At 38.9% G+C, this 27,926-nt stretch overlaps 1 protein-coding gene across 18 annotated transcripts in view; it reads right to left on the bottom strand.

Moving 5' to 3' along the window:
• Zmynd11 (zinc finger MYND-type containing 11) overlaps nucleotides 1-27,926 on the bottom strand; it is a 94,014-nt gene that overhangs the window by 9,499 nt on the left and 56,589 nt on the right. For 10 of the 18 annotated variants that reach the window (XM_060372599.1, XM_060372597.1, XM_021642041.2 and 7 more), the window contains 8 exons: nucleotides 27,601-27,760; nucleotides 18,704-18,748; nucleotides 15,890-16,051; nucleotides 4,257-4,334; nucleotides 3,638-3,730; nucleotides 1,882-1,969; nucleotides 1,254-1,309; nucleotides 377-454 (listed from right to left, as the gene is read on the bottom strand). In XM_060372599.1, the coding sequence (XP_060228582.1) occupies nucleotides 377-454; nucleotides 1,254-1,309; nucleotides 1,882-1,969; nucleotides 3,638-3,730; nucleotides 4,257-4,334; nucleotides 15,890-16,051; nucleotides 18,704-18,748; nucleotides 27,601-27,760 (760 nt within the window). The remainder of the gene's footprint in view (nucleotides 1-376; nucleotides 455-1,253; nucleotides 1,310-1,881; nucleotides 1,970-3,637; nucleotides 3,731-4,256; nucleotides 4,335-15,889; nucleotides 16,052-18,703; nucleotides 18,749-27,600; nucleotides 27,761-27,926) is intronic. The other 8 variants (XM_060372605.1, XM_060372601.1, XM_060372607.1 and 5 more) reach the window with 6 other exon arrangements.

Here is a 27,926-nt window from a genome sequence, read left to right on the forward strand (position 1 = left end):
TGCCTGATGTCAGTATCACTGGGGATACCATTCTCAAACACCCAGAGGCTCTTTGCCATTGCATAGGAAGTGATGGAGCTATAGATATAGGCAAAGCCACAGGTTTCTTGTTGAAAATGAGAGGAAAAGCAAAGACTCACTCTCCTGTTTATCAAGGGACCCAGTACATGGTCTTACTAAGTGCTTTATTTGAAATTTAAACTGAAACATAATTATTGTTATTTTCTCATGTTTCAGTTGTACATATTCATGATGATCACATGTACTATGTGATATAAAGAAATATATTTCACAGGTATTATCATCCCTAAGTAAACAGGAAATAAATGTGGTCCAAACAGTTCTCTATCAACGAAAATCACAAAATTCCACATACGCAAGGATAGCAGAACCAGTTGTCGGGCCGTGCGTTTGACAGATAGAAGCAGTTCTTGCAAAGCTGCAGCTCATCCAGCTGAAAAGCAAAGCAACGGTGTGAACCACACGGCACAGGGACGCAGCTGCGTGGGATGACAGGGTGCATCTCAGCCTTACTTAATCGAGATCCCTCAGTATGGCAGACGGTCCTGCCATAGTTGGACTCTGCTACTCACAAGGGTGACAGTACCCCTTCCTTTGCTGTGCCCACTGCCATCAACAGCTAGCAGTGTTTGCTTCATAACTGTACAAACTACTCGTCTGCTTTCCTGTTGTCAGCCCGTCTTCAGAAGATAGCTCTCCATACCCTTTATTCTATACCTGCATCACTACTTCACTCCTTCTAACACTGTAGATAGTCAATAAGATTTTGTTTAATAATTAAAAAAGGAAAAGTCAAATTTGAAATAAGCTGAAGAAATTAAACTCTTTATATAAGAATTTTTTTCAAAAACAGAAGTTTCAGATGTTTGGCTTATATATGCATATAAACTGCTCTCTGCCTTAACTGGATGTGCCCATGAGCCCTGGTAGGTGGCCCATGTGAACCCATGTCTCAAGATGTGGCTCTGGTTGCAGAACACAGCTTGTCCACATCTCACCAGCTCACCAACACCTCACATTAGCAACTAGCAATGCTTGAAAGTTACTTCTGAAAGTAATGTCTTTCATAAGTTTTTCCAGAAATATTTTATTTACTTACGTTCCATGTATGCCAACCATAAAAATCAAATTACATTCAAAGGAAATGCCATAATTAAAATGAAGCAATGAAGGGCAGAAGCCTTAAAATTGGGATTATAGCAAAAGTTTAATTAGGAATGAATAGTAAATACCTCATGACACGTGTCTTTATATAACATCCTTGCAATGTCCGCTTGCTCACTGTCTGCTGTAAATGAAGATAAACAACCTGTCATCAGTACTTTAGAAACTTCCACCATCAAGTCAAATAACTCTCCTGTCACCTATTTCAACTTACCCAAAGGAAACACATTCATCTCAAAACACACATTTTATATAATGTTCTGGTGGGAAAAAAAGTTCCACAGGGCAACTTTCATTTCGCATACAACATAATCACTAATTCTCTAGATAGAGAGTGATCTCTCATCTTAGAGAATGAGATCTTGGAGGGAAAATATCAGAATTAAATGAAGTGCCTGCAAAAACCCTGTTAGCTAAAATAACGCATGTGGATGGAAATACAACATTCTACTGAGGATGTAGCTCAGCAGTACAGTGTGTAGGCTAGAGCCTCAGCACCAGAAAAAAAAAAAATGGTCAAAAGAATGCTTTCCCTGCACAGGGCACTAGCCACCACCTCCAAAAGCCACACCAGCAAGCAGCCTTCAGTTTCAATTCCAGCACATTACTCGTGTTAATTACAAGGAACTGTGACAGGTATTCTCAATGTGGAATTTAATATTCTCGAACTGTATACAAAAAGAAAAAGGACGGAACCTCCATAGAAGATCACTGTGTTGTGGAGAAGCAGCTGTGCATCAGCCTTGAATTCCTCATAACTCCGGTACTTCCCCTCATTCACCTTCTGCAGGGGTAAAGACAGAAGGACAGATGTGCTGTGAGTGACAGGACTTGAAAAGAGGACACAACAGAATCTGCCCAGATGACATCAGGAATCCTTCTGCTGCCCCCACCAGAAGTGACAAGGCCACAGGGAGCACTGCAGCCACCCTGTGGACGTCCCTCAGTGGACTTCACCGCTGTCACACCTCATCTGCAGTGGTGGTGGCAGCTGTTGCTGAGCTTTGCCAATAGGAGAGTAGGGCCACACATGCCTGCCATCTTCCTAACAGCTGGATAAAGGCTAAAAAATTGAGCCTTTAGCCTCCACAATGGTCACCAAACCTCTAAGATGTAATTCTGAGCTGGACCAGGCACTAGTTTGCAGTGAAGTCTCAGGAGTTCCTCGCTTTCTCTACATTAGCAAGAAAAAGGAAAGGACTTCCTTCAATGAATTCTTTATATCTCAGCCTTTGGTGGCAAAGAGGATTATAGAAGGACTTGCAGGGGTATAGCTAAGTTACCTGGAAATAGCAAAAATAGCCTCTGAGCCTCTAAGGAATACTGTGCCCATACACCTCCCATATGTCCCACCTCTTGGCTCCTGAGGCTTCTTTCCTGTGTAGTTCAACTGCCCATTCTTCATTGAAAATTTCCATTTCCCCTAGGTTGTTACCTATATAGCCCACACAGAATGACGCTCCTCCCTGAGGTCCCGCCTCTGTGGAGCTGGGCTACTACACCAGGCACTGGACCTGGTCAGGGGCTTGCCCAGCTAAGTACCCAGCCACAGCACCCCCTCAAAGCACCTCCTACTGAGTCCTGCTCTGAACCATGATTCATATTTTAGATTTTAAACAGGATTGCAAACTGGTAAGTTCATAAAAATCTTGTCTTTCTGTTAATTGTCCTTACAGGACTTCTGCTGATATTACACAAGGTGAAAGCATCAAACCAGATAGCATCAGCTCCATTCACAGAGAGCCTAGCAGGATCCAAAAGCCTTCATAGGAGGGATGATGGCAGTGGGGTCTAGAGGATTTTGGCAGGAAGAGGCTATAGGAGCCCAAGCACAGGGTGGGGAGTGGGGCTGGGTCCTTAGATCATCAAACCCTATAATGTAGCACAAAGACAAGAACAAATTCTGGGATATATGGCAGCACAAATTAGATTTGATAGATTTTAAAAAAAGGATATAAAGTTGGATGTGCAGAGAAAAAGGTTGGATCTAGAAGGAGTTAGGGAAGAAGATAAATATGGTGAAAATTCACTATTTGCAATTCTCAAAGATCTAAGAATTACTACTTCTAGCTTTAATCCTAATTTTATTCCTTTTATGCTTTCCCAAACACTAAATCTATTCTATACCCTAAGTTTTAGCTGAAATCCCCAAGGACACTGCTAAAGTACAAAGTCATGCTCACACATCAATACTTTACATATAAACTGTCAAGTTGCCCAGGTCAGAAGGGGTTTCCTGTAATCAACAAATACCATAAGCTGTGGCTGAAAGCCAGGCCTTTCAAAATTTACATGTGACATTTATAAGCAGGAATGTGTCAGTCAGCAGGAACAGTGGCAAAATACATGGTATACCATGATACCACGGCCACCACCATTGCGCATGCTGCTACTTACCCTCTAACCTGGCAGTGAAAGACACGCGGAAGTGGAAGTAAAGGAGCCAAGTTACCTCTTGTATGGTAGGGACGTCAACAGCTGAATGGACCAGCCTCCGGTACATCGGATGCTTACTGTCCTTTCCTTTTTTATTAAGGTCTATAGCCTAAAAGGTCATTAAATACATAAAGGGACATGTAAAATACCAATTCCTAAAACTGACAATATCTTATAATCTTACAAGATGTGCTTTATAGTTCATGGAGAATGTGTATAGTTAATGTAATGTGGCATTCTTCAAGGTTGGACAGAACAGCTATTTGAAAAAGAGCATTTCATTTTAAATAGCAATAACTAGTGCAAATGTTCACTGTTATAATTTTTAAAATGTTTTAATTGAAAGCAACCAGTAAAATGCTTATGTCATACACAAATACAAAGCAAAAAGCAAAGTCCAGTCCAACACAAACACATTTGTCATGGAAAATGAATATAACAGCAGACAAATTTGGTTGCCTAGGCCTCTACTCCCGGGACTGAGGAAGCAGAGGCAAGAGGGTCACACATTTAAGTCCAGTCTGGGGGACCTATTGTCTTGGAAACCAACTAGACCACAGCCAAATATGGCAGCAGAAGTTTCCATGGATCCCACTGCAAAAGCCACAGTGCAAGGAGCCAGAGAAAACACTCACCCGCTCCTTCATGCGGGAGACAATAAACCTCAGGTAGGTGCCCATCTCTTGTTTGTTTGAATGTTTCTTCTTAATGCTCTGGGGAAGAAAGAAGAGGACAGGTGAGTCCATCATTTATATGTCCATATGTAAAAGGCAGACAGACACAAAGGACTAGAGCATGCAAATACTTTGTTAGATACTTTCCAACATTTGATAAAGTCTGTGGTATTTACATGAGTAGTATTTCCTTCAAAAAGATGGGAATTGAAAAATATGTTGTATTTGACATAATGCCTACAAAATGAAAAATTTCCATTTTCTTGGTATCTTAAAACTTAAAAGTATTTTCTAATAAAGAGAAATAATATATGTAACAGAGAATCTCTAAGTTTACCAAAGATCAGTGTTTAAAGTCTTTTTAAGGAACACCATAAATTAGTACTACCAGACAGACAATTTCAATGTCTTATTTTGTTAAAACATTAAAAACTACTCTGCTGATGACTGTGCATGGTGGGTTCACTAACGTAATTTGTTTTTCATGCTACAGACATGATAAGCTCACACACCAGACAATAGAAATAGAAATTATTACTAATTAGATTATTTGATCTCTCACAAAAACTGGATTTCAGATTTCATGTCATTTTTAGACAGCTTAGAAACTAGGCCAACTTTCCCTGTGTCAGAATGAGGGTACAAGGCAGGCCAAAGGCATTATTATATCACAATCCTGAGCAATGAATGGGTCTGCCCAATTTTAATGGATGTCACAACTTTTCAGCCACTAGATTATGATTTTCCACCATTAATATAATTTCTACTAGAAAGCTGTAGATACAGGAAGTTATTTATACACACAAAGTAATTTTAATATGCTAAGCATGGAGAGGAAAATTACTTCCAGGTTTATTATATATACATATTAAAACAGCTAAGAAAAGTTGGCTATTTTACTATTGAGAAACAGTCTCAGACATTTCTTTCATCTCTTGAAATAAGGTCTCACTATGTAAACAAGGCTGGCTGATACTTGCTCTGTGGCCAGCCTGGCCCTGAACTCAGCTGGCTGAGTGCTGGGATTACAGGCATGTACCACACTGTGCCCAGACATTCACCACTTCAGACCTATCTTTCCTTCCATTTGTGTTTCTCACCTGCACTCACTGGCAAAGTGAAGACACATTCCATGTTTCCCCCTCAGCCGTAGAGCCTATGGCATCATCTAGCACAGACTATGTTAAGTGGACATATAAGGGGGTAAAAAGGGTGGAACCAGTGCTTTTTCTCAGCATTAGGGGAAATGAGTCCACATCCTTTAATTTTGGAGCCCTGTCAGGTCTACTCTATCACACTGTGGATGCACCATTACCACTGCTGAACTAAAATGATCAGCCTCACTAAATGAGAAATGTTTATACAGTCATTACAGTAGCAAGAGATACCAAGAAGTCTTGAAATGTTTTTACTGGGTTGTCTGTAGGAAGGTAACTCATTTCAAGGAACTACACAATCAACCCTTCATGAAATACTAAATATACTCAATAAATGCTGAAGCTAACCCTGCAGGAATCAAACAGAGCAGGAACACCTATCTCTCTGAACCCTCCTTTGAGTTACTCAAGCCCAGCTGGGCTATCTGCAGACACCTGGCTGGCAACAGTGGCCTCGGCTCTTCAAATTGTATCTATGCATCCTTGCTCTAAACATAAACCTATGGCATATTTCACTCAGTTACTTAAATCTAAGCTCTTTTGATGCCAGTGCCATATAAAATAAAGCAACACATTATTTTCCTATGTGCAAAAATCAGATGAAACTGGAACAAATATCACTCTAGGAATTTATATCACCATAAAACATCTTCACTAGCTTCTACTGTCTTTAAAACATGTTGCAACAGCAAGGAAATTATACTGAGGTTCAGGGAACTCATTTTCCCACTTGCTCCCTTCATCACTTAGCTTAAACAGAACCTATGTTCAGTCCTTTCTGGCTCCATCTGCAAAGTCAGGGCTACTTATCTGCATAGCCATAGGCAGCAACGTTACCTGAGGAAAAGAGTTTGAGTCTGGAGCTTTTATTTCATTGGAATACACAGTAGGACAGAAGACAACTAGTTCTTACCCAGCCAGGTGGCTGGAGTATTGAAGTGCAATTAGAAGTGACGATCTAATAAGCCTAAAAAAAGGACAACTGTGACAGGAAACAGCTAAATGGATAAGGCTTCCCCCCCCTAACTACATATAACCTTCATATGTGACTTCCAGAAACTCTTCCCCTTGCCTCAGAAGTTCTCAGGGTTAGACATTCCACTTTAGTCTAGCTCATGAAAACCAGCTGAGAAGCCTTTAGAAATAATGTCAGTGTCCATTTATGTGAAGCTCTAGAACAAGTAAACTCTCCTGTGACAGAGGATGCGAAGGGTCAAGAGCCAGCAGAAACATGGCCTGTGTGGTACTCAGAGATGCCAAACAGAGACCTAGCTGTGCCCTTTTAATGGACATCTTTCCTTGAAGGAAAATCCCCAATGTCTATACGCCACTGCTAAGGTTCTGATCAAACTGCTTGAAGGCAGAGACCTAGGCATTCATAATCCATATACCGTCCAACAAACAAACAAAGGAAACCAAGCCAGGCTGGAGAGATGGCTCAGCAGTTAACAGAACTCACTGTTCTTCCAAAGGTCCTGAGTTCACTTCCCAACAACCACATGGTGGCTCACAACCATCTATAATGGGACCCATTGCCCTCTTTTGGCATATAGATGTACATGCAAACAAAGCACTAATATATATGAAATACATAAATCTTTAAAAAAAAACCTACAACTGTAGGCACATACTGAGGCAGCAGCTGAAATTTCACCTTGTGCTGCCCTACTGAGTAAGTGTACAGTGGTGAGGCTTCTGAAGGTTACTTCACAGTCCACCTGAATCTGTCTTTTCAATCTTTGCCCAACTTTGCTACTCATAAAAGGAACCGCCCTCTCTTACTGTACGCATCAAGTACACTGTGAAGATTGGTTACGATTTAAGCATGTGTGGGCTCATTTTAGCTCCTACCGCAGCAGACTCAGGGCCCTCCATCATATGGGACTGACCCAAAGGAACTCCAGGGGCAGACCACATCAGTTTGTGGAGTACATACTTTTACATGAAACCCAATTCCTCTTTTCCGCCAACAAATAAGAAATTCTCAGATACTGAAGCTACTCATGCATACAAACTTCTACTGGTTGGCCTGGTGGAAGTGACCACAGAGCTGTGTCTGAACCTATGCAATGATGGAGTTTTCCTCCCCAAAGGGGGCACTACTCAAAAGAGAAGGAGCTCTCCTAGGGAGGTACTGCAACAAAATGTGTGCTGCAAGATGTTTCGATACCAGAGGGGCTTGTGGGTGTTCTCCCCTTTACCATTTCAGGTCTATTTCAGGCTTATTATTTCATAAAAGAAATCCACAGAAGCCGTCTGTGCCAGTACACACCTTTAATCACAGCACTTTGGAGACAGTGGCAGGAAATCTTTGTGAGTTTGAAAAAATCCTGCTCTATACAGGGAATTCCTGAAGGACAGCCAGGACTGTATAGAAAGACCTTGTCTCAAAAACCCAAAGGGAAAAAAAATCGACAGAGCAAGACTTCTGGGTTACCTTTAGGAAACAAAGACAGGGCTGTTTCCCAGGCACTGATGCCACGTCACAGTGTGTGACCATCAGGCCATCTGGGAATTTAAGGAGTTGGAGGGAAAGCTACTCCAACCATGGAGGGATAGCTTTTAAAGTTAGCATGACTGTCAGAATCACTGAACAGACAGCTACGTGTGTGTACACACACATACACAAACACAAACACACCCTCTAATTCTTTACTAGCTTTGAAGATTATGCTTGTTGTTTCCTGGCAGGCTTAGCCTTCTTCAATCAAAGTGAGTAAGATTCCATTGGCACAGCCTTCCCTGACTGTGTGTCACTCCTGCAAAACTACCACACATAGCACTGACACACAGAGAAGTCACAGGATAACTTGAGGGAGCTAGTTCTCTCCTCTTGTGTTAAGTCCTGGGGATGACACTCAGCTCCCTAAGCTTGATAGCAAGCACCTTTCCTCACTGAGCCCACATGCCAGCCCTCTTTTTCTGTTTTGTACCAGGGTGCTCCTAACCACTTGTTCTGTTTTTAAGGAGGAAGGCATGCAGACAGCAAGGTCTCAGCCTGCATAGCTCTAAATCCCTCCCACCCCACACAGTGTATTCGTTCTATACCATGAACAAGAGGAAATTACATATTTTCTGTTCATCAATACTACAAACACTAAACACGTTTTGTTTAAGATCATACCCATCCACTACAGGATTAGAATAAGCGTTATCTTCCCAGATTCTGAGTATTATAATAAATTTCAGGTGGGCTCACTGTTTTATTATTAAGAGCCCTTGCCCTTGAATGATGGTCACAACCATCATGTAACCGTAATTCCAGTTTCAGGGGCTCCAATGCTCTCCTCTTGCCTCTGTGGGTACCAGGCATGTATGTGGTATACAGACATACATGCTGGCAAAATACTCATAAATATTACATAAAAGTAAATCTAAAAAAAAAACAAAAAAAACAAACCTATAGTAAAGTTCAGTTAAGAGCTAGCCAGCCTCCAAAAGGGAAGTCACTAGGATCTAATACATTATTGCCCCAACTGTACCACACAGAGCTCATCACTCGTGTCCCAGCCTGTTTACTGCAGCACTGCTACGTTTACCGAGGAAATGCAATGTATAAACCACATAACTTCTTGTCTTTCCGGGGTGGTTAGGTAGACTATGTAACTATGCCAGGATTTGACCGTTTCTGTCTTGGACTCAATCTGAACAGTTTCTCCCCTTTTCAGAGTTCTTGTTGCTTTTCTGTCTAGCTAAGACAACAGTGAGCAACAAAGCTACCATACGACAGTACACAGTTCAGGCAGCGAAGAGGATCTAGGGTGTCCTGAGGAGACCTAACAAGCTACAGACAGACTGCAACAGTGCAGAACTCCCCCTTGCAGTGGACTCGGGGAAGGGCATGGGGGAAGAGGGAGGGAGAGTGGGACTGGGAGAGTTGAGGGAGGGGCTTCAATCAGGATATATAATGAATAAATTGTGAAGAAAAAAATTAAAATTAAAGTTGTTTCTACTTCTGTTTTAATTCAATATATAGAACGTAGGTGTCTTAAAAACAACAATGTGATCAATGGTCATTATTTTTGGTATTACCATTTAAAAATAACAGCTTCTACTTCTATTTCACTTAAAAGCCAAATCTCCATTCTTTATTTGTTAATGGGGACCTTGAAGGCAAAGGTATTTAATTTTGGGATGAAAACATTAATAAATTGCCTACATTCATAAAAGTGAACTGACCAAAAAATAGGAGTAGCCATTTCAAAGCAGATGCATAAGCAGAAATGTGCATCTAAACCACTTTCATTTATCACTTGGTCCCATTTCATTGTGAGCATTAGCTGCAAATCACTGCTTCAGGAATCAGCAAACACTGTACTACCATATTCGAAAGCACGCAGTGGGTACAGATGCAACCCTAGCTCTACTTCCAGGAGACAGCTCTCAAGTGCCTCCGCACGGCAGTCAGTGTGATCTACTCTCACCCTCTCTGAGCAGTCACCGGACCCCTACTGCTTCTCCAAATAGATACTCTGGTTAGCTTTAATAGCAAACATGTTCTGGCCCTTTGATTGTCATCCACCTACTGGGCACACTGCCACCCATGTGGGCCAGAAAAGGCACCAGGGTCTTGACACAGGACTTAAGAGTTAACTGTAAAAGGCTGGTGTCTGAAAAGGCCCTAGAGCTGGAGTTACAAGCGTTTATAACCTGCCTCTTGTGAAATGCTGGGAGTTGAACCTGGGTCCTCTGAAAGAACAATATATGCTCTGAAATACTGAGCCATCTTTCCAGTCCATCCAAACGTCCACTTCTAAAGATTTTTGTTTGTTTGCTGTGTCAAAACCTGTTCCTTCTGATCATGTTCTCTCGTTACCTTCGGTAGCAGGGAGACTTTAAAAGCTATTCCCACAGGCCGGAAACCTTGGAAGGCGCTTTCTCAGATCTCAATGGAATGCATAGGGTTAAGGCCAAGGGGTTAGGGAGTAACATGCTGCAAATTCAAGGGAGTTTTGTAGCTCAGACCGATCATCATCACCATCATCTCTAGCATTTATCTTTTTTTGTTGTTTTTTTTTTATCTGTATTTCCCATGCTTCCATATTTTACTCCTGGGCTATATTAATTCATCATGCAATTCATACATAAAAATGAAATTTTCAGAGAAAAATGCCATGTAGATATTTGAGAAGAGATGAGTACTTTCTAGTGTTTTTGAAAGGCATACTGGAACAATCTCATCTTTCACACGTTAAGCAGATCCTTTCCTTCAAGAGTAGTGTGTGCTTTTGTGGTGTCTGGTGTGCGATGTGGTTAGTAGGTAGGCTGTGTGGATGTGGGGGACACCTACTATTTGTGTGTGTAATACATCTGGTGTAGTGTGTATGGTGTCTGGCATGCCTGGTATGTTATGGTATGTGTAGTGTCTGGTATGCAGTATGTCTATAGTGTGTGTGGTACATGTACTATTTGAGTGGTGCGTCTGGTGTATTGTGTGTATAGATTTACTATATGGGACATAAAGTGATGCATAGTTTAGTCAAATGAGGTGGTATTTTCATTATTCCTTAGGGACAAAATCTCCAAACAGTATTCCATCTTAGGCTTAGAAGCAGAGAAGGGAGCAAGGAGCTCACAACAACCTTCCTGATATTTACTATGCAAGCATGTAACAACAGCATCCTAACTGCTGCACATTATAGTTCACAGAGGAAAAATGTGTTCATGCATTTCAACTGTGGTACTAACGTGAATCTACAACTCCTAGTCCAAAAGACAAAATGCACCTATAAAGGAGAACGAACATCCTAAAGGGAGGGAGGAGAAGACAGGGCCCACTCCAAAACCCCATCTCTATCATTCACTGGGAAGCACCAATTGTCTGAAAAAAGGGTATTTTACTTGCTGTAGGATACTGCTCCCCTCATTCATCTTCTACCGCTTTGTAAGGGATTAGATAAAGAGAAATGTCACACTCTCAGATATTAAGGTCACTGTTCTCACAGACAGCACTTGTTATAGAATCTGAACACTGTCATGGAACTCATGCTGTAGACCAGGCTAGCATCGACCTCAGCTATCCACCTGCCTCTACCTACCCAAGTACTGGGATTAAAGGTGTGTACCACCACTGCCCTGCCTCCTTTACAATTCTTAAATAAGAGAAGTGTTTGATGGGAAGACAAAGGTCAGACTACTCTGTTGTCTGAGTGACACGTCATATTGGTAGATGCTTCTGTTAGGGCTGTGCAGGGTCAAGACTAGGAAGGGTTAAAAACAACCCTGTCTGCTCTGGTAGCCACAGCAGCCTGTGAATAGAGGCTGACACTGGACAGCAGAGACCACCTCCACCCCCGCAGATTGACAGCTCTGTGTCAAAAGGCACATGGGGCCACCCTAGCAGGTAGCTGTGGAGTTTTTAATGACAGACCACCTGGCCTGTATATTAACACAATGCTCAAAAGTTCCTGCTCAACATACTTAACTATCCTATAGACTTTCCAAACATTAAGAGGAAAGAATAGATTGGACAGTTGATTCTGATTGGAGCCATAGTTCCTCATTTTATTCTGATGATTCCAAGTTCTCTTAGTCCAAAAATAATGTTCACAGGTGTCATTCAAACAGTCCTGTGATTTTTCCCAAAAGGCTTGTAGCTTAATAGGAATGCAGTTCACAGACAGACACACAGATACACAGACAAAAAGACACACAGATACACAAACACACACAGGCCTACCATGAACTATGGGCACCAAAGAGGCAAATGACTTTGTAATTTGGAAATGATATATGAAAATAAAGAGAAGTGAAAGATAAGACATCGGACAAAAATCAAATGGCCAATGAAAAATCTGGAAAAATGTCGCCATGCGCTTGCTGTGCTTTAAATGCACACACACTCTGAAGGGTGAGTTGTTTTAGCAAGTAATATAAATGTCCAAATCTGTTAAATTTAACAACTGCAGTCAATGAACTCCTCCTACAGAAAATGACCAGAATGAATCACATACACACATAACACACACACACACACACACACACACACACACACACACACAAAGGCTTTGGTAAAAGCACCATGACTATGCTGTGTTTTAAAACTACATTTTTATGTAAATAAAAGCTTCAAAGGAGTTTTTAAAGGATTTTTTTTTCAGTTTTGCTTGGTAAATTTATTATCATTTCATGAAAATAAAACGTAAGCCAGCTTCAGAAAGAAATAGTGAAGAGAGTCTTTAGAAGCTGAGAGTGAACATGCTTTCAGACACAGTGACGAGGATGCGTCTTTGACAAGCTGCAATGCAGAACGATGGATGGGACATGAAAGCACATTTATAAGAACTGGTCAGGTGAGGGACCGCTGGCTTCTCTCTATTGTAAGATGTACAGAGAAAATCTTGGACACATGTTGACTATATCCGAACACAGTTAACTCTCTCTCTCTCTCTCTCTCTCTCTCTCGCTCCCACACACATACACATGAAATCTGAAGAATATCTAACTACAGAAAAGGAATTTTGTGACTTTCACTTTTCTTATCTTTATGTTCCTTAAATATTTTACTATAAAGTTTTAAAAATGATTTTAAAATTGTTTCTAAATTAATTAAGTTCAGAGGAACAAGAGTGTGTAACTAGATGGTAGGGATATTTTTCTCAAAGTAAAACCTAATGAGACAGATATTCATGAGCTACTTTTTAAAAGCAACTGGCTGTATCTGCAACATAACATCATTGTTTAGAAAGCAGGCCCTCTAAAGGAGCATTCTTGGAGATGTAAGCTTCTTAAAGTTAAGTATGAAAACTGGTCAGATGACTGGCTGAGAAAGGAGCACTGTGTCTTCTAAACTTCAAACCAAAGGCACAATGTGATGGGTCTGGCAGCACAGCTGAAGGCTGGGAGCGAGTCTATCCCTAGTAATGCTTCAAGCCTCTTAGGACCTAAGACACAACAAAGTCTTCAGGTCTCTGCCACTTACTGGAGACATGTTTGCTTTAAACTTACACATCTCTGTAGTAATGACTGGCTCTTGGACGCTGTTCTTATCTGACTAGAAATAAGGTTCTTCTCTACAAAATTTCTTGTTTGTCTATGTAATTATACAACATTCCTCAAACATTCGAGGGACAGAAAGACTGGAAAGTTGATTCTGATTAGAACTAAAGTTATAGAGTTTTAGTGAACCCTAAGCTCCCTTAGTCCAAGAATATTTCAATCTGGACACTCACACCTTTGTTAAATATTAAAGATGGCTTTCATTGAAATTTTGGTTTGTTTTAAAAACTAAACCAAAAATTCCACCTGGTACACATTTACATTTCCATTACATTTTATTTTTCCTTTTCATACTAGAAAAATAATCATTAGCAATTATGATTTCTTTGAACATAAGTATTGAAACAACAGAACAGACCTAACTTAAAATTATGGTTTCTTTGGAAGCTTCAGAGCTGAAGGTGAAATTCCCCAAATTCAGCTTCAAGCACAGGCTTCCTGAGTCTTAATGGGGATAGTCACAAAAAAATGTAAATTGTGACATACAGTATTATTTGTGTAAGTACAATTATATCCTTGTATCACAAAAACATCCAAACTGAACAAGGAAAAACAAAAGAAAAAAAGACTAGGATGAAGTGGCCATGCATTTCTTTGTCAATTAACAATGAAATTAAAAACAAACAAACAACAAACAACCTAATCAGAACACAGTGGAGCAACTATGGACAAGAAATAGAAACAGAATTTCATACATACAATTTTCTTCAAAGTATGATCCTACTTCTACCTTTCATATAACGTCTCAGTGCTTTTACTTAAACTCTTACTATGAAAGTAAAAACTGACCATTAAGTACAAAGACCTGACAGCACTGGTGGAGGTCTCCTTTTCCCGTGTTCTTACCACTTTAAAAAGTAAACTGTCACTGTTTTCTTTTCGGGGGAGACATGCTAGAGATTGATACAGGCTTTCACACATGCTAGGAAAGCTGGTCAGGGATCTCTTACTGAGCTATATATAAAAGTCCTCTTTAGATTTTGTTTGCTTGCTGGCTTGTTCAATTTTTTATGGACAAGGACTCACTGATTTCTCTGGGTTGGCCCTGAACTGTAGGCCCAGCAGTCCTGAGTAGCTGGGTTAGAGCCTTGCACAACTAGGCTCAACTCTTCTTTCTGAGAGGCCAAGTTTTTACTTCCTAGAAGATAAGAGATACGTATTTTCTTTTAAGAGGCATGCTCCAAAACCATGAAAACAGAACATGAGTGACACCAGACCCCTGCTCAGAACAGTAACTGAGGCCATGCCTGTACTAATTTCATATGGACATCACGTGCTTCCGATGATCTAGAAGAAATCTACAACCTCAGCCTTGATACTGCCGGACTTATTTGTTGATATCTTCTCACATTTCCCAATAATCCACCATGAAACAGGGTTTTTAATGCTAACCTAATTGTCTTTTGTCTACTTTTAAAGCTAAGGGGGTTCAATTAATCAAGGCCTCAGCTACTAAGGACACCCTGCATGAAGTGGGCTAAGGTAACCAAGGACTCTGTCACTATACAGGACTAACGCTGGTCTGGACATTTGCTAATTCATGACCAGATGAAATCTTTGACTGAGATTAAAAAGAAGAAAATAGTCAAAATAAAAATTTTGAGAAATTAAGTAAACATTCAAAATACTGAAGTATTATTTAAGGCATACTCAGAATCTGGACTTATAGTTAACTGGAACAATGTGATAGCTCCAGCTAAGTAGCTGCATAACACAAATTATAAAACAAATCATAAAGCAACCAAACAAGTTTGTACCATCACCATTAGCATCCTGTGGAATGCAGCATTTAGTGAGCACACATTGCTCATATACAGACACACTGCAATCTCAAAGCATGCATGCATATTCAGTGAGAAAAATGAGTGAAAACTACTGTGCAAAATATATATTTTTTTACCAACTGCACAATGCATTTTACTTTAATTAGAATTATTAATGTGCGACTATCCCATTCCTCCACCCTCCACATAAAATATAAGCAAAAAATAAACTAAGTCAAGCAACTTCCACAGCTACAAGATGGGAGGCTGATCAAAAGACTCCCAACACTGTGCCTTTTGCTGAGCTGTGTTCTCATCAACTCTGCCACGCCTCACAAAATCATGGTTGAACGGACTCTGATGTAGTGAGCAGTTCATATTTTGAAAGGCTAGCCTTTAAAGCAGTCACACAATCTAGAAATGGGTGTAAAATATGTGAAAGAAGACAGTTTTATATGATTAAAATTCTCTGAAGTGAGCATCCTGAAACACGAGGTGTCCTCTGTGATGCTCATTTATGAGTGTTGTGTGTATTTGTTACAGTCATTTCAGCAGATAACCCCCACCCTCCAGGATTTATCATTCACCTGCCAAGACCACCTGGGATATCTTGGTGACACTATTATTCATTCATTTCAACCCTCTGACCAGCACATGAAAGCTCATAGGTACTCACCCTGCAAACTGGGCACTGCCAGTGACTACTGCTGTCTCTAAGCCTGAACTCATCAGACAAACACTTGGAATGATACACACGAAAACACAGGTCACATATCAACACCTCTCCAGGCAAATGGCATTCAAAACAATACCAGTCATGAGTTTCTGTTTCCCAGTCCTACAAAAAATACAAAATAATTTCGTATGACATTTTGTCAGTATCTTCAATAACTAAGAACAAAATTGAAACTAATGTCCAGCATAAGTTAGGCATTATCAACAATTTAAAACATTCAATGTGTTAAAACAAGAGAGAAAATACCTAGAAATTCACTTTTTTAAAATGTGGATCCTCTCCTATGTAATACCAATACTCAGAAATACCTTACGGTGATCTGAGAGCAAACAGCTCCAAAGTGAATTATGTCCAGAGCCAATCCCAGGTCTAACATTATCTTTCATTTAAAACTAGAATCTAAGAGATAATGTGTTTTGTAAGCTAAGTGCTCCACATCAATCGGCAGCTTTATGTCTCACAGACAAACCTGTTTTGCCCTGCTTTTTGCAGATTGCAAATGAGTGCTGACACACTGCAGCACCAGGGTGCACAGGCATGAGTGGCGGCGCTCACTGTGCTGGTCTACTTAACTGGAAAGAACAACTAACCAAAACGCCATGTCCTTACAGGTCACCAAATATTCAGGGTCTGTTGAATTTAGAAAAATAAATTGAAAACGTGAAACTAAAGGTTTAGTCGCTATCTAAAAGAGAACAATTTCCACATAAAATGAAGGAAACAGGCAAAGAACACAAGTTGCTGCACAGGCCCCCCTCAACAGTCTGACCTGCAAGGCCTCTCAACAGCCAGGACAGGTTGAACACACACAGGAAGACTATGTTAGATTTGCTGTTAGCCTAGGATTCCCTCTTTATAAATGTTGCTCTTCACTTTTCCTAAAATAACACCTCAGAGTACAGGTTAACTCTTGACCTTCTTTGGTAGGTGTGGAAGCCAAATGAGCACAGAGAAAACTTTAGTTAGCAACACCAAGGCTACTTCCGGTGGGGATCCTGACATTCCACATTTGGTTTCAGCTATCGGTTATTTTTATGTACATCCACACTCTTTCCAAGGTTGAATGGCCTCCTCATTTTTCTCAGATGCTAATATTATTGCAGCAAAGGGGGTTCAAGCTAGCACTCAATAAACGTGAATAAATTCAACCACATTTGAATGCCACCATCCACTCCCTGAGAGCAGGGAGTCACTAATGTTCAAAATGTGTGTATTCTAACTCACGTCCAGAGCCATGGTTAGGGCAGAGTAGTCAAGTCTGTAAACGTAAACCTTCTGGGTGGACGTTTCATTAAGAAACTGATAAACATTACTGGTCAGAACAATAAGGAAAAATAGGAGCAGTTCCAGTTCCTCACTGCAGCTCTACATTCCCTTCAAACTTATCTGATGAAGTGATCCACTTGGGCTGCAATCACAGAGTTCCAAGTTTACATTAAAAAAAACCCAAAAAACTCACAGAAACTATCTACATAACCATGGTTGATTCAGACACCACAAAGACATGTATGTGGTGCTTAGCTAAATTAAACTAGCTGCTGGTGTTCCCATTTCAGATACACAGCTCACACACACACTATATTAGCTATTTCCTTTTCATTTGCAAAATTTTTAATATAAATAAGCTTCAGAATTCTACTCTACTTTTTAAGTAAAGAACTTCTAAACTTTTCTAAACTTTTCAACTTCTAAGTTTAAAACAAAGCATTTTACTCTCACAGCTGTTTGGAAATATCCTAAAGAACACTAATGGCTATACTGACTCATTAATAAAAGAAACTGCCATTTTCACAATTTAATTTTTTATTTTAATTTATTTTCACATGATATGTCAAATAGTAGTTACTACTGGGATGCTTAAAAGGAAAGGAAGAACAAAGTCCCAGCTTTTCCACTTCACCACCTCCCTCTTTCCAACCCATGCTTTATGAAATGGACACTGAGATGGATCTCTCCTTGTTGTGATGCTTAACTTTTTACTTTAAAAAAAATCGCAGGAATGCAACTATAATTTAAATGAAACAAAGTACAGAAACTTTTCAAATTAACTTTTTTTCTTTTTTTCTTATATACACTAACTAACAGGACTGGAACTCACTGTGTAGACCAGGCTGGCCTGGCACTCAACAGAGTGCTGGGATTACAAGCATGCACCTCCATGCCTGGCTTGGGAATATTTTCTAAATGGATATTACTAACTTCATCATCATATGAGTTTAAGAAGACAGTGCTTGTTATTTTAATCATGACAAAAGCTATCATAATATACAAAACATGCAAAAGTTAAGCACAAAAGTCACTGGATTCCAAATCTATTAAACTTTTTCTGAGTATATAAATGAGTCATGTGGCCCATAGGCCAAACTGCCTCCAGTTTCTTTAGTAAACAGAATCATTTAAATAGTGATGCCATTTAATATCATATGATATTAAAAGATGTTACTTAATATCATATCAGTCATATATGACAATAAGCTGAGTTTACATTTGCACTGTATGCCACCAGATGTCATCAGCTGCTCAGGATACAGCCTGTTTAGCAGCATGTATAAAATGCCACTTCAGAACAAGAATGCCTTTAAAGTGCAAACCTACTAACAAAGTTCCAAATTGGAAGCAGTATAAAGATAGCACAATCTTCGCAAACAAGTCTAGCAAAAGTTAACTGAGCTAACCCAAACAAGATAGAACTCTATCATACACACACACAAAAAAAGAATAAAAGTAAAATAACATAGTGCAAAATCAGTTCACCTTGTCTGGGGCTGCTGTCCTGGAGAAAGGCTGCATACTGTAGGCCTTTCAAAATAAAAACAAGATAATCTTGGTCTCTACCACAATTTTGGTCATATCAGGTAATACAGGGCTAAAGGGATTTCACACATGGCTTATTACTTGAAGTACGATTTATACTATTTGGCAGACAATGTTAACAGAAAATTCTATTAATGAGCTGAGCATTAATAAAAAGATAGTAGCATGCAAACTTAAGAGTTGTCACTAACTGTAGAGGATGGTTATGGATAGACACAGAGAGCTCTCTCTCTAGGAATTCATACACCATGAAACCTAAAGTTATATCAGAGACAAACACCTTACCAGCAAATAAAGTTCCTGTCACCCATACCAGTACAATACCACAAATGCATGTCTGAAACTGGATTATACTGGACTTTTTAAAAAAAAATCATAATAATGAATGTGAAGTAAATACTGGTTTTACCAGTGAAGTAAATATTGTGAAGTAAATATTGGTAAACTCAATACCTCACCATTTATTTTCAATATTTAAAATCACTAAAAATATGTAACCATCAAATCCACAATGTAAATAATTAGCTGAAGTTGTTAAACTAACCCTAGATTTGTAGAGAACTCACTTTACATTGTATCTGCACTAAAAGCACCCTATTAGACACATGCTTAGTAGTGTAATCTATACAGGCTGTCCTCAGATCCTAGGAAAGAAGCTTCTCCATCTAGGAGCAGCCTATAACCTACTGTCTGTTTAACACTCTGGATCCAGACTGGTTCAAATCCTGGCCTTGACATTTCTGGCTATATAAACTTGGTCAGAATGCTTAGCTTCTCTGTGTGTCATTTTTTGTCCGTAAAATGAACAGAATGAGAGTTCCTACTTTCTTGTGTCTTGGTAAGAAGCAAACAAGTTCATACGTACAGAGTGCACACAAGAGTGTCAGGCACAGCCTGAGCAGTCAGAAGATGGCAGCCAGTGTTATCTACGCATTACACAAAACAGGAACTACACCACAAATGAATAACATGCTTCTAATCACATGAGTGCATTTCTTTCCAAGCACTTTTGAATTCATTATCATATCTGATTTTCACAACATTTCTCTGAGCAAGGTAGAACAGGAAAGATAATTAGCTCCAATTCAGGGATAAAAAGGAAGCTCAGAAATATGTTTGGCCATGTACCAAAGGAGGTGTTTGAAGAACTGTTCAAAGAGGGTATTTCAAATTCTGGTCAAGGTTCTTCAATAATACAAAGGCGATTTTAAACATTTAACTCCCAATACACATTACACTACTAAGCACGTGTCTAATAATGTGCTTGGGTGCAGATACACATTAAAGTGAGTTCTCTACCACTCTAGGGTTAGCCTAACTATGTTAACAAATGCAGTTAATCATTTACATGTGAGGATTTGATGGTTACATTTTTTTGTGATTTTAAATATTGAAAATAGATTACAACATTGCCCAATGAGACATAATTTGGAGGAGAAAGGACCAAAAAGCAGGAACTCATGCACACAGTCCACCAACACACTTAAAAAAGGATAGAACCACCCAGATATTATTATGTTGAGCAAACAATCTCTGTCTCTCTGTCTCACCTCTCAGTAAATCATGGTTCAACATCCCAGAGAACTCTAGCATAACTAGTTTCTAGTTAACCAGTAATCACCAGCATTTATTTAATACCCAGTAAATAAAGGATTGTTTACTTTTCTTTATAACTGAGGTTGGGAATGGATATTAAAGAATATATAATTAATTCCATACATATGACATAAAGAGAATAAAACATTTCATACTTTAAAACACCAATAGCATCAAAGGAATGTCAAATTTTGTTTTTACAGTATTTAAAACAACAAACTAATGACAAATATAACTATAACAGAAAAGAGCAAAAATCTAAATTGTTTTTAAAAGCCAAATTCTTAAATTCACATGCTATGTGCATACAGTGTACTGGACTGCCCAATTCAGCTTGAAATCAGCAGCTTCTCAACATGTTTCCTCAAGAGTAAAGCCAGAGAAGACCCTCTTGCTATGGCTTTAGGCAGTAAGGTCTACGAGGAGCAGGGCCGTCAATCTAATCAATATCTTCCTAAAACAGGTGAACTTAGCTAAATCTCAAAATAAAAGTAAATCAATACTTCTTATAAGCTGGCCATTGCATTGGAAATAACTGATGACGACATTTGCTCAAAATGTCAGTCTTGCCTGACTCAGGTCTGGGTTTTCACAGCATTCATTAATAAAGTAATATATTCATCTCTTTAAAAAAAACACAAAATACATCATTCTATTAATTATGCTTTTTAAAAAAACAAGGTATCAAAACCCTAAAATAACTGAGGAACAAAAATGGAGATAAAAATGTTGGATGCCTGCTTTTCATTTAGAAGGATGCTCTGAGGCCTGCAAGCACAGCCTGATAGTAGGAAGCATTCTATTCACTTAAAAGTCCTCAGAGTGAAGTTGGTGGGGGCCCACGTCTAGTTATGGCTGCAAGTAGTGTGTATTCAGCAGCAGCAAGACAAGAAAGTACAAAGGATTCTACAGAAAACTGCAATCTTAAACTCTCAGTAGATTCCCTATTTCTATACTGACATGAACTATGAAAGAAATGAGGTCCTGAGTCCAAATTTAGCAGGTCTATGAAAGGAGAAAACAGTTTTAAAGTAATATCATTTTTATAAAAGATTTTTAAGTCATACTCAACACTGACAACCAAATTCTTTTCTGTCAGATCAAAAATCACTTAACAAATAAAAGTGTGGCCTTGTCCTAGGGATTCTCAACAAAGTTGGAAATCACTAACAGTTATAATCAGTTCCTGGTTTCAAGATGCATATTAAATATATTTTATCTGCAAATGACCCAAAACTCAAGGAGCCTGCTTCCTATGTTACATATCTTGGACACACCTCCCTACCTTGGTGAGCACTTTATAAACGAAGAGGTTAATTTGTGAAGCATTAACTTATAATGATTAAAAAGCTAACTAGTAAATCCTAAGCTTCACTCTCCTGGCAAATGGTAAAACTCTGCCCAAGAAACATAGTTCTCAAAATTTAAGAATAAAGGAAATGAAATGGTAGAAATGTGGATTAAATATGGCCTCAATCATGTATATTTTAGAGTAAGCAGATGATAAAGCATTGTATAAACATGAGCATGTATGCATGCAAGTAGGGCATACATACATTCAAGCATATGTGTGCTGTGCATGTATATTATGCATTCATTAATTATTTTACAGTACTGGACTGGTCTTGCAGAGTGACATAAAAGCATTGCTAGCTTTAAAAACTCAAAAGAGAAAAGGTATGACATAACAAAGTATTAAATTTTCAGACAGCAAAGGCACTTTCATGCCCTCCTAGCAACAGAACTTGAAAAGCTAAGAAAACCAGGTTTAAAGGAATTATTTGGACCCTATCAGTTAATACCAGTCTAGGAGTTTTCAGATGACCACAAAAATTCCCGAGTGTGTCTTAGTACTGTGTGTATGTCATTTGGAAAACAGACTGGGGTATATATATGTTTACTTATTTATTGACTACTATGTAAGCAGACCACTTAAAAACAGGAGTAGTCTTATGAATGATTGCTGTTTCAACTCACCACCTCATCTATACTTATGAGAGTCATCATGAAGCTCTTATACACTGCACTATTTTACCACAGTTTCTCCAACAGAATTGACACTCACACAGGCGGCTGCAATTTGTGAATGAGATCACCATTGGACAATGTCAGAGAATATTTTTGAGCTAAAAGAAAGAATTTTAGTGATACAAGGGCCTCTGCCTTTGTATTATAATATACTAACTTTCTCAAAGACAGATATAGTTTCACATAAGACAATAAATTTTTAGGACATGACTGCTGTACTTAACAAAAAATAATGATCCAGGCATGTATTTTTTCATTGTTTCAAGTTCAAAAATAAGCATTAGAGAATGAGTAGTAGGAGTGCACTAACACTGTAATGCCAACAACTGACTCTTAAGCTCTGTTCGTGATATTGGGAGGAAAATTAGACTCATTGTCCTTTCTTTCTCCCCACATTGAGGGGAGTGAAGACGAGCATCACCCAACCTCTGCTATATAAAGTAACTCAAGAGACATAGCCTGCGAGACTCAAGAAATAATCTTATATACCCATTTCCAATTTTACAGCTGCTCTTTTCAGAGGTACAAGAACATTACCACTCATTCTTAAAATAACAGAACTGCCTTACTAGGGTCTATACTAACTCTGAATGAAGTGTTCAACATACAAACTACAGTTTAAAAACTCAAGGTTTTAGGACACCAAAACAATTGAAATCACACACAAAAAGGTGAAACTACAGAGTCCCAAACACTGGTGTGCAGAGCACTGGCCTACAGAACTTTATGCAAATTAGAAAAGGTGGTCCTTCCTTTTATTAAACATTCTTGAAGTATATTCTTTTTATGCCAGAGAGAACCTTTAAATAACATATACTATCTGTGGAGTGAAGAGCATTTACTAACTTGTCACACGGAGCTGTGACCTACCTCTGTGTGCAGACGACAGAATTAATATAAACACACAAAGCTTGGGCAGTGTGGCATCTCATACTGTGCTACAGGTGACATGGTTAACACATGTCCTAAGAGCATGAGGACTCTCAATGCAAGTCCAGTGTGCAACAGCCCAGGTAGTGAGATTCTCACATAGTCAGTCAGCTTCATTATTCTAAACCTTTAAGAAGAACTAGTCTTTTCAAGGGCCAACGTATCAGAGGATTTATACTGAAAGATACTAGTTACTAACTAGTCTAAACAGACTCTGTTTACATGGTTAATTAAAAAGTTGATGCTGGAGAGATAGCTCAGCAGTTAAGAACAATGGTTGTTCTTCCAAAGGACCCAGATTAAATTTTCAGTACCCACATGGCAGTTCATAACTGTAATTCCAGTTCCAGGGGATCTGACACCCTCACACAGATATATATGCAGGCAGAGCACCAATGTACATAAAATAAAAACAAATTATTCTAAAAAAAATGATCCTTCTACTATACTGTCTGTAAATACTTATTTTAAGTATTTTAAAGTTTTAATTTGTAATTAATAACTAAATTTTATAGAGTACAATGTGATGCTTTGATACATATTTATATTTCATGGAAAGAACAAGCCAGGCTAATTAACAAATCTATTTAAAGTCCATTTTTTTGGCTGTTTTGAAATACACACTTTATTATTATTAATTCTATTGCCTTTCTGCAGAAGAGACCATTACTATGTATACTTTTTTACTGGCCAAACACTTGCTTTAGGTAAACTTGTGTAGACATCACGGACGAATTTTGATGTAATCACTGTGGTGGTTTGAACGATAAAGGCACCGCCAGGCCAAGTGTGTGTCTCTCTACCTGCCTGTACCATGCTTCCTTGAAACAATGAACAAGACCCCAATCTTGGTCATGATGTTTCTTCACAGTTTTAGAAAACTAAGATAATCCTTAATCAAATAAAAGAAATATTAGTATGCCAACATTACAACTGAAGACTGAATCAATGAAGTTCAAACAATTCCAGACCTATAAGCAAGGAATGCTTAAGATAGACATTAACCTCAACCCAGATACTACTTTACCCTTAAGTCTTTACAGTTATATATTATATTTTATATTTATATTATTATATATTTATTATATTTATATATTTTATATATTTATAAATTCTATGTTGATAAGCTCTAGTTTGATATACTCAATTATATTACACATGCATATTAAGTATAAAACTGCTTGTGAATAAGAACTAATTAGCATTAAACTTATATAAATGCTGTTTTATATACTTTAAGATTTTGTGTAATAAAAAAGAGAAGGAAAGAGGACTATAAAAATATCCAAAGAAAACATAAAAAGGAATATAAAACCTAATGCTGTAGGAAACATATAATAAGCTAATTAATTGCTTGATGAATTAAAGAAATTTCAGTCTGAGGAAGAAAAAGTAGAATATACAAATAACATATACATATATATGATACATATCACAAATCTTTTTCTTTAACTTTAATTTTTTATATTAATTAGCTTATTCACTTTGAATCCACCTTTAGACCCCCCGATTCCCTCCCAATCCTACCCTCCTTCTCTCACAAGTGGACTTCTCTCCAAGTCCACTGATAGGGGAGATCCTCCTCCCCTTCCATCTGACCCTAGCCTATCAGGTCTCATCAGGTTTGGCTGCAATGTCTTTCTCTGTGCCCTGGTAAAGGTGCTCCTCCCCCCTCAGGGAGTGGTGGTCAAAGAGCCATACCCTGAGTTCATGTGAGAGACAGTCCCTGATCCCCTTACTAGGGAACCCACTTGGACACTGACCTGCCATTGGCTACATCCGTGCAGGGGTTCTAAGTTATCTCTATGCACAGTCCTTGGTTGGAGTATCAGTCTCAGAAAAGACACCTGGGCCCAGATGTTTTGGTTCTGTTGCTTTCCTTATGGAGCTCTAGTCCCCTCCAGGTCTTTCTATCTCCCCCTTCTTTCCAAAGATTCCCTGCACTCTGCCCAAAATTTGGTTATGAGTCTCAGCATCTGCTTTGATACCCTGCAGAGTAGTTTTTCAGAGGCCCTCTGTGGGAGGCTCCTAACCTGTTTCCTGTTTTTTCCCTCTTCAGATGTCCATCCCATTTGCCTTTCTGAGTGAGGATTGAGCATCTTACCCAGGGTCCTCCTTCTTGCTTAGCTTCTTTAGGTGAAGAGATTTTAGTATGTTTATCCTATATTATATGTCTAATATCACTTATAAGTGAGTATATACCATGTTTGTCTTTCTGCTTCTGGGATACCTCACTCAGAATGATCTTTTTTAGTTCCCACCATTTGCCTGCAAATTTCATGATTTCCTTGTTTTTAATTGCTAAGTAGTATTCCATTGTATAATTGTGCCACAAATTCTGTATCCATTCCTCAGTTAAGGAACATCTGGGTTGCTTCCAGATTCTGGCTATTATGAATAAAGCTGCTACAAACATGGTTGAGCAAATGTCCTTGTGGTGTACTTGAGCATCTTTTGGATATATGCCTAGGAGTGGTATAGCTGGATCTTGAGGAAGCACTATTCCTAATTGTCTGTGAAAGCGCCAGATTGATTTCCAGAGTGGTTGTACAAGTTTACATTCCCAAAAGCAACTAAGGAGGGTTCCCCTTTCTCCACAACCTCTCCAGCATGTGTTGTCACTTGAGTTTTTGATCTTAGTCATTCTGATGGGTAAAAGGTGAAATCTCAGGGTAGTTTTGGAGAGATGGCTCACCATTAAAGGCTAGGCTAACAATTATATCACAAATCTTAAAGGAGAAAATAAATCTTCGACTCTAAGAAACATGTACACATGACCATTACTCCAAGTCCTGAATGTAAGCTCAGTTATCAGTTGCACTCCCATCTCACACATTCTCTGTGCCATCTTATGAATCTCTAAGTGTCCAAGTGCTTGGGATAGAATATCCCATCTTGACTGGACTGTCCTGAGTCACACTGGACTCTCAGTTTCTACCTTTACTCTGTCTTGGCTAGCTGTGTAAGCTACTACAGCAACATAGCTTACAGCTTCAGCAGGGACTTGACAGGAAACTGCTCTGATGGTAACAGTCCCATTTCTTCTCAAGAATACTTCCAGTGCACAAACTAACATACATTGATACAAGAAATGATTTTTCTGGCAGAAAATGTGAATCTTCTTTTCTGAGGCTTTGACATATAAATAAAATTGACAAAACTGTCAGGCCTGAACAACTTCCTACATTTAGAATTATCAGAGATACTTGGTGGTGGATCCACAGTCAGTCTCACTGAAGCTAAGGATTTGTCTGTCAACTCACCAGAAAATGAAACGAAGGAAAATCTTTCAGGAAATTTTCCCACAATGAACCAATTTTTAGGATTTTCCAAATTTTTCATTTTAGAGAATTAAATTACTAACTCCCCCAAAAGAAACATCTGAAACCTTTTATCTTAAAAGGTGTTTATCACAGCAGTGAAAGCATTTCCATTAGTTGGTTAAAATATCAAAAAATACAATGAAGATATTGAAATACTACACATGCAATCAATCTTTGTGTAAGAGCAAAGTGCCTCTATGTGTCTCAGAGCACAAAACCATGCCCTGAAACAGTAAAGCACCCTTCCTTAAGAGAAGTCACAGCTGGAGCTAGATGAAGGTACAGAAGGAAGTAACTTTCTACTCATCCTGTTTGATTTATGCTCCAGAGTCCAAAGCCCGCCAGTAGTCACTGGTCAGTGCAGACCATGGCCAGTCACGCTGGCATCTGGGACCTTTGAATTGTGCATACACACCCTGCCTCAAGCCTGGCTTTGAATTTGTTGCCATCCAAGTGAGATAGTTTTCCTAAATAGTCAATGTGTCCCTTTCCATCTATGTAGGTAATATAAACACTGTCCTACATTGAAACATTTTGTAACTAATATTAGTGGCAGAAAGCACTGGAAAGGCCATGATTTATATGAACATTTAATTTTTGTTGTTTTTGAGACAGGGTTTCCCTATGTGAAGCCCTGGACATCCTGGAAACTGCCCTGTAGACCAGGCTGGCCTCAGCCTCACAGAGATAAATCTGCCTCTGTCTCCTTAGTGCTATGATTAAAGAAAGGTGTGCGCCAGGCTTAATTTTATTTTTTAGATGAAAGATAACAGACAGAAAAGAAGGATTTTGTAAAAGTTAGTTTTCTCCTAAGGAATCAGAAGAAAGCTATCAATATAGAGCCTTAATGTTAATAAAAATGTTAAGAATTGTTAAATTTCTGACAACAAATTCTATAGGTTATATTAATATTTTAAAAAAAGGGCAAATTTCTAAATTTGTCAAATAAAATATACTTACAATCTCATCTCCTGGTAACCAATATCCTTCCTGTTCAATACCAGCTTTTGAGCCTTTGCAACCCACTGTTAGAGTTTCGACAATAAGACCATCTTTCACAGCTAAGCTCAGCTGCCGGGTGGTCTCTTTGGGATGCATACCGTGGACTCGGGACATATACCTGAACACAGAGGAAACACAGCGTTAGAAATGTCTCAGTAACGACAACTAAAAAGGAATTAAAATCAAGAAAAGGAAGGCCCGTTTGTTCTAAATAACATGTATTTATGGAAGAAACTAAGGAAGAGAAGGAGGGAGCTAAGAAAGGGAGGGAGAGAAGGAGGGAG

This window comes from Meriones unguiculatus, chromosome 19 (genome assembly GCF_030254825.1).
Source record: "Meriones unguiculatus strain TT.TT164.6M chromosome 19, Bangor_MerUng_6.1, whole genome shotgun sequence".
Lineage (NCBI taxonomy): Eukaryota > Metazoa > Chordata > Mammalia > Rodentia > Muridae > Meriones > Meriones unguiculatus.